The sequence below is a fragment of the Manacus candei genome, unplaced genomic scaffold (assembly GCF_025592945.1).
Source record: "Manacus candei isolate 608988 ecotype Guabito, Panama unplaced genomic scaffold, ASM2559294v1 h1tg000034l, whole genome shotgun sequence".
In the NCBI taxonomy this organism is placed as follows: domain Eukaryota; kingdom Metazoa; phylum Chordata; class Aves; order Passeriformes; family Pipridae; genus Manacus; species Manacus candei.
Window position 1 is genome coordinate 14,777,752 of NW_026138082.1, and position 17,019 is coordinate 14,794,770.

The following is a 17,019-nucleotide window of genomic DNA, read 5'->3' on the forward strand; positions in this document are numbered from 1 at the left end:
TGTAGTTGTGTTAGGCAACTGAAGTTAAGCCTGTGCAAATATCCTTCCCTCTCAGAACATGAGCTTTTTGGGTGATGCTAAAGGAAAAACAGAAAACATAGCTCTTCCTTACATCTGACTAGATGCAAATTTGCTCTGAAACAAAAAATCAAGTGATTAGGCTAATGGGACCGACCACAATGTTGCTATTTCAGCCCACTTCCTGTGCAGACCCAGCTATCTCTCGAAATCCCTGTCTGATGCTGAAGATGGGCTCATTGTCTGGCACTACATTAGATAGACCCCAGCAGCCCTCACCCTGGACTCAAGGCTGTGCAACAAAACTGTTCCTCATCCCAGAGCCAGCCAGGAAAACCTACATTTTGATAAATGCTGTTCTGCTTAGGCACTGGGGCATTTGCTCGGTGCAGCTCAGCTGGGTGGGTAATGTTTTGCCCTGTCCCTGCATGACCACAGGTTTATGTATTTGCTACATGAGCATTCAGGAGCTTGTATGTGTCAGGGAACTCTGCAGCAGACCTGATAAGCTCCTGGTGGCCTGTGGTGGTCCTCTGGGATGGTTGGCTTTGAGCTGTGCGGTATGGGGAGAGACACCTGGGAGATATCTTCAACTTCAGAGACATTTTTCTTAATAGGAATATTAGAGATGGTAAAATCCCTGTAATCTCAGGTGTTTCAGAACTTGTATTAAATTTGCCTGCCATGGCTGTTACCTATGATTTCTAATTAAATGAGATTATTAAACTGGGAGACAATACTGCAAAAATTATGATGGATTTTTTTATCCTTATCCATTATTTTTACACGCTTAGCAGTGTCAGCCTCTGCCGACAGCAGGGACCAATGCTGAGGTGGCAAAGAAACTCAGTTCTTTGTCTTTGTTGAAAAGAAAGATCTGCTCAGGCGAACTACCATTAACCTCATGACAGGGCTTTTATCTCTCAGTCAGTGTAGATCACGTGGAGCAAGATGCTCTGTCCAGAGAAGGGTTGATGTTTAGTGGTGGACTTTGCAGTGCTGGGCTAACAGCTGGACTTGATGATCTTAGAGGTCTTTTCAGATGATTCTAAATGATTCTATGATGCAGTCATTTATTTACCTGTGCAGGCAGTAGGCTGCCATATGACAAGAAGAAAATGAAGGGTGATCAGGGTATGTGATCTGGAGGGAGGCACACAGGTACATCTTCCTCTGTGAAAGGGGGAGAGCAGGACTGATTGAGACTTCTGGTGGGTGATTTATTCTAATTAATTTGGAGGCTGGGGAGTTCTCTTGAACTCATTAATATCTAACTCCACAGATACAGAGGTCTCATGCAAAGGGACATATGGGAGGGGATGATGAGCACACAGCAGCCCATCATCCTGCCTGGGTGAAAGCTTCAGAGCAGGCAGGGAGCTGGGAAAAGAAAAACGTGATGTCCCATCCCCTCTCAGTTGCTTTTGGGGACTCAGAGCATGACTTGGCGAGTGCAGATGACAGCGAGCCCTATGGGAGGTTGTCCCTGGGGCCAAAGAGGGGGAGAGCTTGCCAGAGAAGGCAAAAATTGCCATGCGTGCCCATCTGCGTGCTTAAAGACATCAGATGAGCTGGCTTTCCCAAACACCATGTGAGATTACGTGATATATCAATCTGATGGCAAACAGGGCTGTGCTTGCCTCTCAGTTATTTTTACCATCAGTGCCAGCACGCAGGTACATGTGTAACCATGGGGGTTCTTGTGTCCGGCACTCTACCAGCTAAATAAAACTGCAGAGGAACTGAAACTGGAAATTATGGGCTTGCCCTATACTCAGCCTGTGTCCTAGGCTGTGACTGCAGTCTTAATTACTGTTCCATAAAGAATTTCTGTTCTAGTCAGAAATATTTTAATTTTGTATTGTTAGTAAGTCCAGGAGACAGGGTACTACTTTTTTTTTTCTTTTTTTTTTTTTTTTACAACAAAGAAATAAAAGGCAACATAATAAATAAATAAAGTCAGCCCCTGAAAAGGTCATATTTGCCTACAGTCACAGTTTCTTATGCTAAGTTTGGGACAGTGAAAAGCCTGACGCTCTGGACCTGCTGCCTGATGATTGCTAGAGAGGGTAGCTCAGGCTGGTCAACACAGGTGTATTAAGGCATCAGAAGAGAAAAGGTGTACTGGGAAGGCCAGGAGAGGGTGCTCCATAGGGGAATGTATAATTAAAGTGGAAGGAAAATGAAATGAATTAAGTCTGAAATCCGTCTAGGTATTCAGGAGGCTTCAGTCATCATGTGCTGTGGATGGCACTGTGCCACAGCCCCTTGCAAGTGTGGAAGATCTCTCTGAATGAAGTATGTTAAAATTATCTGTTCTCAGAGATGATAAAGGAACAAAGAAAGCTTGCAGGGAAAATAGGATAAACTCTGAGAGAAAATGGCTTCAGACAAAAAATTTGGGGCATAATGATGACAATGGATGGTGTTGGATTCTGTAGGAATTACAACACAAGAGAAAAAAATCTGACCTTGGGCTTTAAGGTGCAGAGGGAGGAGTTTTCAGCAGGCCACTTTGTCAGTTCTGTTGTGGGTATCTGAAACACACCTGACTCACTGGCATTTAGAGACTGCCTTGGATTTTCAAGAGAAACACAAGGAGCATTTTAGTCTGCCTTTTCCTTTCCATTGCAATATCAGAGAGATTTCATGAAGAGAGATGCATACCAACCATCTAAAACACTGTGCTGCCCCAAAGACCTTATAATCTGTCCATGAGTGACATGGTCACACACAAATAATACAAAAGGATGACTTACCTCCATCCAACATCCCCATTCCCTTCAGAGGGGCAGGCAGAGTGAACTGTGACCTGCAGATATTTTATCTGTCTCATAATGACTTGTGCTTTCTCACTGGCAGAAGAAAGGGATTAAAAGCCGAAATGTTTTATTGAACAATTTTGAAACAATTTTGCAGGGAAGTGATGTGCCCAGGGCCTGGAGGTTCTTATGGATTAGGAGGATTTGTGGGATGGGGAGCAGAACGGTCCACTCTCCTGGCCAGGGCTCATGCAGGCACCCTGAGTGCTTCTCACTGAGTGCTCACTGTGCTTGGCAAGTGTTGGAGGGAGATCTCCCTTCCTGAGGGAGGACAGGTGCCACCAGTCATGACTATGTGTTGCTTCTCTAGTGATTCATGTACTGGCATAGTCCTCAGACACCGAGCAGCTCCCAGAGCCCCTGCTGTCACCGCGTATGGAAACCTCTGTGGTACATTGGAATGTGCTGCAGTGGGTGGGTGTTGTCATTCTCAGGCTGCTGTGTGTCTCAGCCTGTGCATGGAGACATTTCTGCCTTGGCAGCCACGGGTATCTCTGTAGAGCTGTGATGAGTTATCTTTGTTACCTGAATTGTACTAATTAATTAGAAGAAATGCAACCAGGAATGGAAGACATTGCCATTGTACAAATCTCTTGTCAATTTTGTGATACAGACATATATAAAAATGACGACAGCTCAAGAATCAGTAAATAATTCAATACATTGTGGGGAAGAAATACCTGCATGCAGGGGATGAACCCTTCCCCGGTTCCACAGTGTGCTGTTCTGGAGGCTCAAGCTGTACTGCAAGAGCATATATGCCTTCTGCTAGTGCTCTGTGTTTGCTCTCTCCAACCACTGTCAGAATTATACAGGGGCCAAACTCTGTGATTAGTTTCCATAACATGCCTGAAAGCTTTCCGTAGTTGCCCTGGGGCCTGGTTTGAAAGTGTATCTTCTACTGACAGGCACTTGCAAGCACAAACCAACTGAAAATTCATTCAATGGGACCTTTCATCTGGGTTGTGGTTTTTTTTAAAGAACAGCAAAAGCAGACATTTAATCAGTACAATTTTGCAAAATCTATTGCCCAAGGTATGAAGACTGTGACACACAAGCCAGCTGGAGAGGTTTTGCTCTGAATATTGAGTTTCTAGGTGATGAAAACAGGGTTGTTGCCAAACACTATGTAAAAATCATCTAGAAAACAGAAAATGGTGGTTTGTTGGAGAGGGAAATGGATGAAAACAGCTCTGAAAACTGAAGGTTAAATATTTATTTAGAAAACAAATTACAGATACAGTCGAATGGGTAAACTTTACTCTAGGTGCTATGTGCTTTAGTGATCAGCCCCAGTTAGCAAAGCTTTGCTCCCCAGTCACAGTGAGCCACTCCTTGTCAACTTGCTGCATGATATTTCCATGGTTCAGTCTTAGGTCCAGAATATTTTGCAGTTTCCCAGCGTGTTTTTGGTACAGATGTATCCACTCTGCATTTTGAGTGCCACCTGCAGACTCCCCCAAAGACAGATTCAGTGTCCAGGCAGACAGCAAGGCTGAGAGTGGCCAGAGCTCACCTTCCCAAAGAAGGGTGTGCCAGGGCAAAGTCACAGCTGATGGCCTGAAACACCCCCACCATCCTCTGCCAGTCTGCCTAGTGGTCACTTAGGCACCAGAGTTTTTCTGCTGGAGTGGGAACTAGATAGTGGGGTGACTGCTAGTTCCCAAACAGTCCTGGGTAACACAGCAGGCACTAGCAAGTGATGCACATGCTGTTCTTGCTCCTGAACTTAATTAATAAATTAATATACTTTTATTTATGCTGTCCCATTACAATGTTAATATATGTGATTTGAATATAAATGTATCTCTCATGTGTGGAAGTGGAAGCTTTCAGCATCTTCAAAATCTGTGGTCCCTGAAATCCCTATAGACAGAAACATAAGAGCTACTCCTGTTTATACCAGAAAAAAGATGAATCTTTTATAAGTATTATTTCTCAAAATGTAATATTAAAGTGCATCACATCCCTAAGGAGTAAAGTTAACTTTATGTGAGAAATGTGTGAAATTCCTGCCCTCTGTCCAACAAAAGATATTTCCCTATTGACTTTTTTAATATCAGTTCTTCAGATTTAGTGGGTGAATTTATTTCTTGGGACAGATATCTGTGGTAGGAACATCAGCTTGTATGTACTATCCAGTCAAGTGTGTTGGTTTTGGAAAGAAATCATCACAGAGTCAGTGGCTGGCTATTCTACTAGCAGAATGGGAGGCAGAACATGGGATGATGCAGGAGCAGGGGGACCAGACATGGCTGCTGAGCACCCTGGGTTCCCCAGCTGTGGTATCACTTGTGTGCAGTTGCAGAAGTAGTGGGTTGCTTCTTCAGTGCTCAGACTGCCCGGAGAGCACATTTTAATGGGAAAGGGGGTGGGGGGAGTTTATTCCAAAATAGGCATGTTAACCCCGGTGATTTCATGCAGTAGACATAATCTGTCAAGGAAGGAAGAATGGAAGTTTTATCCGATATTTTGGGCTCGAGAAAGGTGGGGAATGATGGTAATTTTAACCAGGATAGGGGCTGTCTCTGTATTAAAAGCATACTTACTTGACAAAGTAATTGAGGATGGCAGTATGTAAACCATAATGAAACACCTAGAACAGCACAGGAAGCAATAAATACCAACACAAAACCAGACCACCTCAAGCTGTTCATTATGACAATTTTCTCTTTTCCGATATAAAATTGCTCATATTTCTTATTAAACTTAATCTGGGGAAGACAGGGAGTTTTTCAACTTGTTCCAGTTTCTGTGCTAGTGATTCTGTTAACTCCAGATGATTTCAGGGACCAGCCCAGGTTGTCTCCCTGGAGCCTTCTCCAGGCTGAACTCTCTCAGCCTATCTCCATAGGAGAGGTGTTCCAACCCTCTGATCATCTTTGTGGCCCTCCTCTGGACTCTCTCCAACAGGTCCACGTCCTTATGTTGGGCCCCAGAGCTGGATGCAGCATGCCGGGTAGGGTCACACAATAGCAGAGTAGAGGTGCAGAATCACCTCCCTTGATCTGCTGGTCACATTACTTTTGTTGCAGCCTAGGATATAATTGGCTTTCTGGGCTGTGAGTACACGTTGCCAGCTCATGCTGACCTTCTTGTCAACCAATACCCTCAAGGGCTGCTCTCAATCCAGCTGTGTTGACTGCACCACATAGCTTGGTGTCATTGGAAAACTTAATGAGGGTGTTCTCAATCCCACTGTCCATGTCACCACCAAAGATGTTAAAGAGTGCCCATCTCAATACCTACCCCTGAGGAACTCTACTTGTCACTTGTATCCACTTGGACATTGAGCTGTTGACTGCGACTTTTTGAGTTCAGCTGTCCAGCCAATTCCTTATCCACTGAGTGGTCCATCCATCAAATCTGTGCCTCTCAAGTTTAGCGACAAAGATATCATGTGGGAGAGCATCAAATGCTTTACACCAGTGCAAGTGATTAAAGCATTTGGCTTAAGACAGTGCATAAGACAGAGAAGATCAGAAAGAAACTAACTGCATTCAAAAAAGAAGTTTGTGCTTTCTCTGCTAGTCTGAAAGTTGTAGATAAATAAGATATTGCTTTGTGTGCCTGTAGTTCAGGAATGTTACCTTAATGGCACAAGGTCCCTGGTAACAAAGCTAAAGGCAGAAGGGAAGAGGACTTCTGGAAAGCAATCTATAAATCACACCGGCAAAGTGTGTGATGAGAAACCAGGATGTCTCAACTAGCTTGGCTGAATGTGTGAAACAGGACCTGCTACAATACAAAACCTAATTTAAATTTAATTGCTGTCTCAGAATCCCAGCCTCAGTTTTATGGGCTGAACATTCATGTATTTTCAGAAAGATTTGTTCCAGTGTCATATAATTAATTACTTAGTGACAGACATACTGGGCATCTTGGAATCTCCAGCACTTGGGATTTGAGCTGGGGAATCTTGGTGTGGAAAATCACATCTGATAGTTCTGGGAGAAAAGAATGATGTGCTCTGCATTACAGTCTTCCCGTTCACTGGAAAAGTTGCTTGGTCCTGACTGCACCCGGCCAGAGGCAGGGTAGCAGAGAAGCAGGTGGAGGTTGATTGCAGCCTGGAAAGGCAGCAGCTCTTCACTACACCTCCCTACATCGAGAGGGATGCTGGTGAGGGATGCAGGCTCTCTTGAACCACCTAAGCAGGAGTATAATGGCTTGGTGAGGAAGTGGGGGAGAGGACCTGCCACCTTCTGAAACTGCAGCCTGTCAGCAACAAGGGGACAATGCTCAGATGAGGTGGGGAATGTAAGGAGGTGAAGTGGAGGCAGGCTGATAGGAAGACTTGGCAAACAGAGCTTGAAAGTCTGTAGGAGTATCTACTTGTATAATAAGTACCAAACTTATAATCCTCAGCCCTCAGCCTGAGATCTCCATCCTGCCTCTCCAAGGTCACAGAAGGGGTTTTATACAGCTCCTGAACTGCACCCCCGGCAGTCCACTTCATTTTACCACCCTCAGGATTTCAGGACAGGGGATTTTAAGAGGGTCTTTTTAGCAAAATGAAATGGCACCTCTGCATACACAGATGCTGAGGCAGGAGGTATAAGGGTAGTGAGAGGAGGGATCCAAGTTCTTTGCTGGGACCTTGTCTTGCAAATGATAGACTACAGTCAGAGGCAAAGGTCTGCAAGAGGAATCCCACCCTCTCCTGCAGCTCCTTGCAGTGGGAGACTAAGTCCAGGCATGTTTTCCTTGTTTGTCTTCAATATCAGAAGTGGTGATATTGGCTCGACATAAGAGAGAAGGAAAGAATTGCCTTTACTTTCTCCCTTTTTTGTGCACATTTGGCTTGCCCACCTTAGCAGAGTGATCCTTGCCACTCGCGTGTCCTTGTTGCATCCATTTTTCACATCTTTCCTTTGGTGCTCTGCCTGTGCTCACTCACTCCCCATAAAGTTTCATTCCCTCAATTCCCCGCTACAGGCTACTCATCTGCAACAAAAACGTCAGGCCAAATGAAGAAAGGTAAGATCAGGAGGCGAGGCTGGCCTCAGCTGCTCCTGGGGGTCCCATTCTCACCAGAGTTTTCAAGTTCTTCTGGCTCATTAAGCAAACCTGAGTGAGAGAGGGCACGCAGATACTGCTCTACCTGCTGTCACCAGGGTGCTATCCTTCAAAAGAATGCCTCCTCAAGGACAGCAGTGTCACTGCTGCTGAATTTAACTTAAAAAAATAATCAGGCTGTAAGAAGACACAAGGAACCATTTTTTCTTTCTTTTGCTCTTAGTAACAAGAAAAGGTGCAGACACCATCAATACGTTTTGTCTGAATTTTGAAGAATCCTGTGGGTTTTTTCCTACTAGCTCCCTGCCTCTTCATTATGGCACCCAGATGGGGAGAGAGAGAAGAGGGTAGAGTACAGCTCTGGACACTGCCCAGTTCTTTCCCATCCCATCCCAGCAACTGAAAATACCAGTCATACTTGGTAGGACCTGCTCTCAGCAGTGGAAGAGCAAGCCTGCTGCAGGACCCTTTCTGCCACTTGCAAGCCTGGGGCAGCCAGCAAAGCACCTGTGGCAGAGACGTTGCTGTGTTTTGCTGCACTGAGAGAGGTTTGCCAGAGTAAAAAGATGTTTTCTTGCTTGAAGTCAGTTTGATTTGGATCCTATGGCAAATAATAAAGCGCTGCGCAATTGCCATTGTACTGTTACATTCAGTGAATGTTGGAGCTGGAGACAGAAAGGGTAGAAAGGGCTGAAACCATCTGCAACAGGAAATGTGCCATTTTCTGAGGTGTAAATAGCTAAGCAGCAGTGTGACACCCATGCCCAGACTGGCTGCTGCACCTCCTTCAGTTCCCATGAGGCAGGGCGCACAGTGAAGCACAGCAATTGAAAGAACAGCCTCAGGTAGTTTCCTGAGCAGAGGAGAGAAGGATGATTGGTTTTCTATTAATTGGTGCCCTGTAATTGCCTGATTCTGGTGTCTGAGAGGGTGTCAGTTCTCATAAGAATTTTTCTCGGTATGGAAGCTTTTATATTGTGTATTCTGCTTTCATTGTCTCGTAAGAGCACAACTGGCATCTCACAGCTCTGTCTTTACACATTTCCACTACACCTGCAAACTTTTGCACCTCTTTTGTCTTTATGCCCCATTAGATCTGTTTGAAACAAGTCAACAAGTCCAAAAATGAGGAGGGAAGGAGATCATGAGTTTGTGAATATATGAACTCCTACTCTGCAGGAAAGTAGACTAAAAAAATGAACCAACTCTTTGCCACGCATATCTCAGGCACAAAATTATGTCACTGAAGAAAAACTTGCCCATCCAGCCCTCTCTGGTGCTGCCATCTCCCACAGTGTCACTGGCTGACAAGATGGCTCCATAGACGTGAAGTCTATGCAGTGATGGATGTCAGTATACATTGTTTTGGATGCTGCTACTACTTTCAGTTCTATCAAGAAGAGTTAAATTTTTTTCTGGAGGGAGATATAGGGCTACCACATCTAACGAGAGATTACAGCTAATTAGAAACCCATGTTTTTACAGCCCAACAAAAAACCCACATTCACCCCTATTGTACTTGTACAGGGTTCCCTGTAGCACTAGTCTGTGTACAGAAAACTCACAAATACTTTTTTTGAATACCTAAGGATCAATCTTCTTGGGAGTGGCTTCTAGCAGAAGAAAGGTGTTTGTATTTTCTCCAGCATTTTCTAAACTGCCTGTAAGAATGGTTAAAAGATAAGATATCTGGCAAAAATAAACTACTCTAGGAACTATGAGGGGAAACATATAAATTTATCCAAAATACTGAATGTATTGAAATAGGAATGTACTGAAATATTTTGCCCACTTTTTCTTGAGAAAGAACATGTGGCAGTGGTTGGGGTGATGGGAGTGTGACGAGCCTGGACCTTGTTGCAAGGAACTGGTCTTTTCAAAGGCAAGTTGCTTTGCATGTTTGGTTGTCTTCCAGACCCCGGAGGAGGTGTTGTGGGGCATTATGGGAGAAGTGAGACATTGAAAGGGTAGTAAGTTCCTAACTTGGAGCCTGACAAGGAGGAGGCTGAGACAAACCCAGGAATCTCATATTTCTTACCTGTGAAACTTGAGTTGTCACTTACAAAAAGACAATTCTTTCTTCTGCAATGCAATGTACTATTAACCAGAAACATCGAACACAGAATAAGATAGAATTGGCCACTGTCATGCAGGCATGAGCGACCAAGGGTGGGATTCACATGAGCATTACAGATGCTATAGAGCATCTAGAAAATAGTTTTTTTTCTGGATTCATTTTATAAACAGAAGAAGCATGTACACAGGACATGATGAGCTTCATCCTAATGTTGGGTATAAAATAGACAAGTCAAACACAACTTTTAGAAATAAAATTAGTTCTAGTTTAAGACACCTAAATACAGGTGTCTGCAAGAAAGTGACAAATTGGACCCGATCAGTGCACCCTAGAGCCACTGAAGCCACTACAAACTACATTTATATCTGACTCCACACCTCCAGCCATGCGGGCTGTATCTCCACTGACACTGTGGGAGGTCAGACATCCAGCACACACACAGACACCTCTGTATAAGAGTTTGAACGTAGGCATTTAGGTGTCTTCATCTGTTACTGATTTACTCCCTATAGCTAAGTCTGGTTGTCTAAAATAGTCATCTAGTACCACCTTAGATGATCTGAAGCATCTAAGATTATTTTGGCAGATGACACAGGATATAAGAGAGATCACAGTTAAAATGACCAGAGGCACCTATACTGAGGTGATGGATGAACTGGGGTTTAAAATTAAGTGGACTAGATCCCCTTTTTGGTTTCCATGGCTAGCACAGATATTTGTGTTGTTTTTTTCTTTAATAATTGGTTTGGGAAAATAGGCCTTTCTACTTTTATCCCGTTGGCTGGAAAATCTCAAAGATTTACATAGAAATACCCTTCCTAAGGTCAAAATGCGTAAGAGAGTCCTTCGGAGAGGCAGCTTCTCATTTCAATCCCCAGAGCAACAGGCAAGAAAAGAGCTTTGCAAATCGCTGTAGAAGAACTTCATGTCATAGATGAAAATTATTCTGACCTTTCTTTGAGCAATGGTGAGATGGGTGTTCACCATGCAAGGTCATTAGGCAATCACATTCAGACATGCAGAGAATATTGGTTCAATGCTTTTATTAGCAAAAATTCCTACTATCTGCTTCACTAAACACTTATCTTTCATTCACTATGCAGTGCTGCTTTGGTATTCATTATGGAGAGATATGTAATGCCTCATGTCCCTGAATAATAAATGTATAGAGGTATAAAGATAGAAGTATAGAGGCATAAAGAAACCCAACACCAGTATACAGGCATAAAGCTTGGCTTTCAGACCTGACAGTGTTTCTCATTTTGCTCACCTAATCTGACGACCGTCATCTCTGAGCGGTCACAGTCAAAGGGCTGCCCTGCTGTGCACAGAGAAAGAGTTACTGTCTGGAAAGTATCCTCTCCTTCTCATTCAATAATGTGATATTTCCCCATGAGTGTGCTTTCCTGAACAACAGCTGAAGAAAAGACACACAAGATCACAAGAAGTTTATAATTTTTCACACATTCAGCTGTTGGGCATGTAGATCTCTTCAGGAGTCAAGAATTGGAGATGAGGCTTCAAATGCTGGCAGGGACTTCTGGGTCAGAGTCCTGAGATAGCTGGGGGCAATGGCTGTAATGAGAGGGAAGGGCATCCTCCTTCAGCTGCTGTGAAATAGGCACGTTTTCTACCTGACTGAACTCCGGCACCTTCCTTTGGCTTACAGCATGAAAATAGCTTGTTCCTTCCCTGTGTGTCATCCCAGTGCCAGTCTAGGCTCAGGTTTGCATGAGACCTGGTATAAATCAAGTTTAAATGATCATCCTCTGGAACTACTGATATAAAATTTAATGTGGTATTTTTACCTTCAGCCCTTGCAGTTACTGGAATGCAGGTTAAAAGCTGCATTTATTGCAGGCATTTATTTTTATTAAGAACAGATCTTTGCAATCCATCAAAACCACTCAGCTTGTGAGGAAGTGCACTGTAGCTCTCAGCTGTAGCTCTCAGCTGTAGTTGCCAGTAGCTGTGCTCCTAATCATACAGCATATACACCAACACATGGTGCAAACCATGGATGGTGCAAAGCATGGGCTGTTGGAAACATCCTGCAGGTCACCAGTGTTGGCTTAGGGCATGTTTTCTCTCCGCACCTGGCATCCAGCTGGGACAGACCACTGTGCACAGGGTGCTCCTCAGGATTCTCTGAAGTCCCAGGAAAATCTCTGCTGACAGAAGGGATGAGACTTCATCCTTCCTGCAGTGCTTGCACAGGTGTTGAGGTGAGGAGAGGTGTTTTCCTGCTGCCTCCTGTCTGGGATTTGGTGGGGCAATGTGGAGGGCAGGGTTGGAAATTATATTTCCAGATGACAGTGTTTGGGAGACAAGTAAAGAGAGGTTACCCTGTGCCTAGCTCTGCGCTAAGTAATGAGAAGCCATAAATGCAAAGCGATTTCCTACTGTTATTTTTAAACTAAGAATACAAAAGTGACAGACCCAGGTCAGAATGAAGCTGCACCATCCTTGACAATCCAAAGCTAGTGACTTTGGAAAAGTACAAGGACAGGGCAAATGTATACCCTCCCAGAATGCTCTCCTGGGCTATTTGTATTACAGTGATTTCCTGAACTGAGGCGGTGCCTTTTTTAGTAGCCTGTAATTTGCTTGCTTAAATTTGCCCATAAATTGCATCAAACTCTCATAACTTGCCTTGAAGCCATCAAGCTTTCCAGCACTGAGCTGTGGGTCAAGCCCAGGCTGTGGCAGCAGTCAGAGCTGCCCTAGGAAAGTCATTCCAAGGTTACACACTGACTTTGTTGTGGGACAGTTAGGCAAGCCCTTGTGTCCCTCTGGCCTGTCTGGCCATCCTGCAGTCTGACTGTGTGTTTTTCCAGCCTGCCCAGGAGCTTCCTCCTGGCTGTCATGAGAGGTTGTGCTGTCATCGCCCACTGTCAGGCAGAGGCAGTTCTTGAGTGTCTGCTGTGCTCCCCTGCTGCTGGGAAACCCCCTTGCCTTCCAGGATCTACAACAGCATGACAGTAAATGCCACCAAAGGTGCTTGCATTTCCCTTAGGAACAAGAAAGGAGAATCAGGTCACAGCTGGACTTGTAATTAAGGGTAATAACAACAGCTTATGTATTGAAGTTGTCTTAAAGTCTTTGCTGTATCAATTCCAGTATGTTACACTGAGATCTTTCCATGTTCAGTTCAGCTGGGTCTTGTGTCAAAGCACTGTGTCATAAGTGTCAAGAGCAGGACAAAAAAACTGTGATCGCTAACATTTAGTGTATTTCCTGACCATCACATATTTAATACTCCACCACTGCAAAAGAAAGCAACATTTCAGTCAAAGAAGTGCTCTAGGTCAGTAGCTCTTTTGTTTTGGGAGCTGGTAACTCTCAAGAGTTTCTGAGGTGACACCATCTACCTTTACCACCAAAGGAGAATCCGATACTGGCAATGCAGTGTGGTCTTCAGTGCAGGTCCATGGCCTCGTCTCACAGCCTCATGGCCACCAACAGCCCACTCTCCAGGAAGCACTCCCTTCCCCAAGCAGGAAGCAAACATGGGCTGGACTTGTCTTCTGCAGCCTCTGCCAAGTTCCTCCACAAAAGATTTATCTTGCCAGGCTTTGTTTAAAGCAGACTGAAAAGCAGAACCTGAAGCACTGGGCTTTCACAGTGGGTTTTGGTGCCAAATCCAGCATAATTGTTGCATTTCCTTTCCCTGACGAACTCCCGCCTTGCAGATAGCCTGTAATGTAACTTCCTGGGAATGTTTTGTTTTGGGAGATGGAAGAGACACCGAGGGTGTCCCTCAGAAGCATTACAGGGAGGAAAATGCACACTGCTAAAGACAGAAGGATGTTCAGGATAGACAGAGCCTTTCCATTTGACTCCTGCTGTGTCAAGCCTGATGCTTTTAACCCTGAAAGGATACTCCCTGAAGTCACACAAGGCTTTTATTTGGTAAAGATCAGAGCCCCACAGCAGGCTTTCAGGGGGTTCCTGAGCTGGCTGAGCATGACTGGAGAGTGAGTGCAACCACAGCAACACTGGACAATATGGTAAATCAGGCACTGCAGGTTTGCTCTGATCTGATGTTTGACATTCAGTATTTGCATGAGAGTTTCAGGCAGGTGATGTTGAAGACTGGAAATTTTATAGTCCAATCTGTAAGTCCCACCATATGGAATGGATCTGTCTGAACAGAGCAGATACCTCTAGTGTTATTAAAAACACACAATTTTTAATATATTGCAAATAAATGCGTTTACTGGAGGGTATGTCTGGGAGCCCTCTATTTTTTTATCCTACAGTAAATTGTATGAACTACTGAGACGATAAGACCAGCAAAGTGAGTTGCTTTTTAGTCAGTCACACTTACAAAGTTTTGACTAGGCAAAACATATTTGCCTTTGAAATAAAGAAGCTCCCAGCTACAGATATTTGTCACTAGGGTCCCTTATCTAGTGGTACCCTTCCCACTATGTGGGTAAGCAAACCCAATTTCATTCCCAGAAATGTCAGCTCCAATCAGTCCAATCACACTGGATTCTGAAATTGTGAAATTTGAAGTGCAGTGAAAAATTTGTATATTTGATTTTTTTTAGATTTTCTAAAAAATTGTAGTTTTATGTAGTAATAAACAAACCTTTACTTCCTTTGTGCATTTTTTTGAGCTTAGAAGATGCTCCTGGACCACATCTTTAGGTTTTTCTCTGTAGCTGAGAGGGCTATGAGCCTGCTTTGTAAAAGTGGAGGGCAGGGAGTCTTCCATTATTACTAGCCTGAGGGAGCATGAAATTGAAAATATTTACCATCACAAGGCTTATGATAAAAGCATGAGAATTGCTCAGACCCTTATGTCCAGTGAGGTATACAGGCAGGACTGGGACTAGTATTCTGCCCACGAGCAGGAAATCAAATGCCTGGACAAATCAACATTTGAAAACGTATTTTAGCAGCTGGGGTTTTTTTGTTGACCTTTGTTAGTATATGACCCTTACTAGAAGCTCTGAGGAATGTCATATATTCCCTTGGTACTCTGTGTATGGTTGTATATTTTTTTTCTTTATTAAAATCTGGACAGAGGAAAATTAACCAGATTCCACTCTGTTACTCTTGCTCAACTCCAGCAGCTGCATGGAGTGGTGGTGAAGTAACTGCTTTAATGGAGCACATCCAAAAGCCCACTAATAACAGCATGATAAGAGATGTTATAAAAGTGCAAAGAGTAAATGTTTGGCAATTCTCCTCTAACATGGCTACCTTGTGCCAGCGACCTCATGGTCCAGTACAGCCTTTCCTCTCAAGAGTGCTGTGTATAAAGATGAGGGAAGTCCATTTTGGCATTGGTAGTACTTCTGAGGTGAGGCAGGATTTGCAGAACCACAGAATTTGGGGAAAAACATCAGGTTGGCAGGGACCTCAGTGGGTCATCTACTCCAAACCCCCTCTGAAAGCAGGCAGTGACTGATGGCTGCAAGCTCATGCCTTCATCATGCTTATCTGCAGGATGCAGATCAAGGTGCTTATTGTGGAGTTTACCTGTTGGACATCTGCAATAGGCACCTCAGCATCTGAGCCAGCTCCCTCTACTGTACTCATAGTCAACAGAGAGAAAACAGGAATCATAAGGGGTTTGTTTAGCTTTGGAGAAGCTGAGCCAGCTGTGGTCAGGTGAATCTCACTCAGGAACACACATCTGTGGTGTATTTCTTGCTCCTTTTTGATAAATGGTAACAGGGAAAATAGCAGCATTGAGAAAACTGCCTTTGGATGAAAAACCTAAAATGAAAACTAAACTAAAAGCACTTTTTTTTTTTCCCTTTTTTTTCTCTCCCTGGGGCAGATGAGCCACCTGCCATGCCTGGACTCCGGCCTGGCCGTTGAGGAGATGCAGTCCCCCAGAATGGTGGGGAGGAAGAGAGGACGGCCCCCGCTCCAATCAGCGCCCATCAAAGTGGCTGTTCACAACCTCTTCCCGGCACCGGCTGGGGCTTTGCCCATTGTGAAGATCCCAAAGAAGAGAGGGAGAAAACCTGGACACAAGGTAGATACGTGATTTTCACCGCCTCCTGCTGGTTTTCAATATATTTTCTGCTGGAATTTCAGTTGAAATGCAGGAATGGAGGCAAAGGTGTGCAAGCATGGGGCAGAGCAGTGCAACATAAAAGAAGAAAAGATGGTTTCTCATCTACCTGAGCTGGCAAAAAATAGAGGGAATCTATTTTTCTAAAGTTTAAAGTTATCTTAATTTGGGTTGTGTGAAAATAAGTCGTCTCCCACAGTGTTGTGTGAGATGGCTGCACACCTTCAGAGAAGGGTTTCTCTCTCATTTGTCACTTTCATCTTCTCTCTCACTAACAGTGATTAGAAATTGAACAAAATGAATGGAAAAGGAAACAAATACAGGAGAGTGGAAATGAAATGAGGAAAAAAAAGCTACTTTCCAAAGCAAAAAGTAAGAAAGGGACATTTTAGAAAATAACGAGATTTCAGTGATTATTTGTTTTTTCACTCTATGGGATAATCATGCCCAGCTCTCAACGCAACCTCAGTGTGCAGGTAGAGCTAAAGAAAGACAGAAACCCTGAGCACCTTAAGCCCTTCCAATGCTGCCAGTTAGCTGAGTCTCACCTGCAAGTGGGCTCAGCACCAGTGGGAGCAGCACCACAGTTATGCCTCAGAGCAGGCAAAAATGGGACTGTGATGCTGAGGGGAGAATTTATCCTAGAGAGTGAAACTTAGCTATGTTAGTGAGGGGTCTTGTGGTCAGCAGATTGCTCTGTTAATCTCTCCATCTCTGTCCGCAGCCAACTGGGGGGCCCGTACATGTTTACCCTCCCTGTTCCTTGTTTTTATTGGGCACAGATACAGACATGCAGACTGTTACACAAGGAGGGCAATTTGCTGACTGTCAGAAAATAATAGCTGCTTAAGTTCCTGATGTCAAGACAGAAAAGCAAATAGAACAATCATGGCATGCACAAGGCTGACCTAGCCTTTCCTAGAGAAGGTCTTGGCCTCGGATGTTGCTTTGCCCTTCCCTGGGTCTCTCCTGTCATGGAGGGCAACAAGGTCCCATGCATGGTACTGCTGGCTGAATTCCTTGGGTTTGGGCTTTATCTAGAGCAA

At 44.2% G+C, this 17,019-nt stretch overlaps 1 protein-coding gene across 2 annotated transcripts in view; it reads left to right on the top strand.

The window, feature by feature from the left end:
• The window catches only part of SCML4 (Scm polycomb group protein like 4), a 70,392-nt gene that overhangs the window by 8,650 nt on the left and 44,723 nt on the right, over positions 1-17,019 (top strand). The window contains exon 3 of one of the 2 annotated variants that reach the window (XM_051792411.1): positions 15,734-15,934. In XM_051792411.1, the coding sequence (XP_051648371.1) occupies positions 15,734-15,934 (201 nt within the window). Of the gene's footprint in view, positions 1-15,703; positions 15,935-17,019 lie in introns of those variants that run through there. The other variant, XM_051792412.1, reaches the window with a different exon arrangement.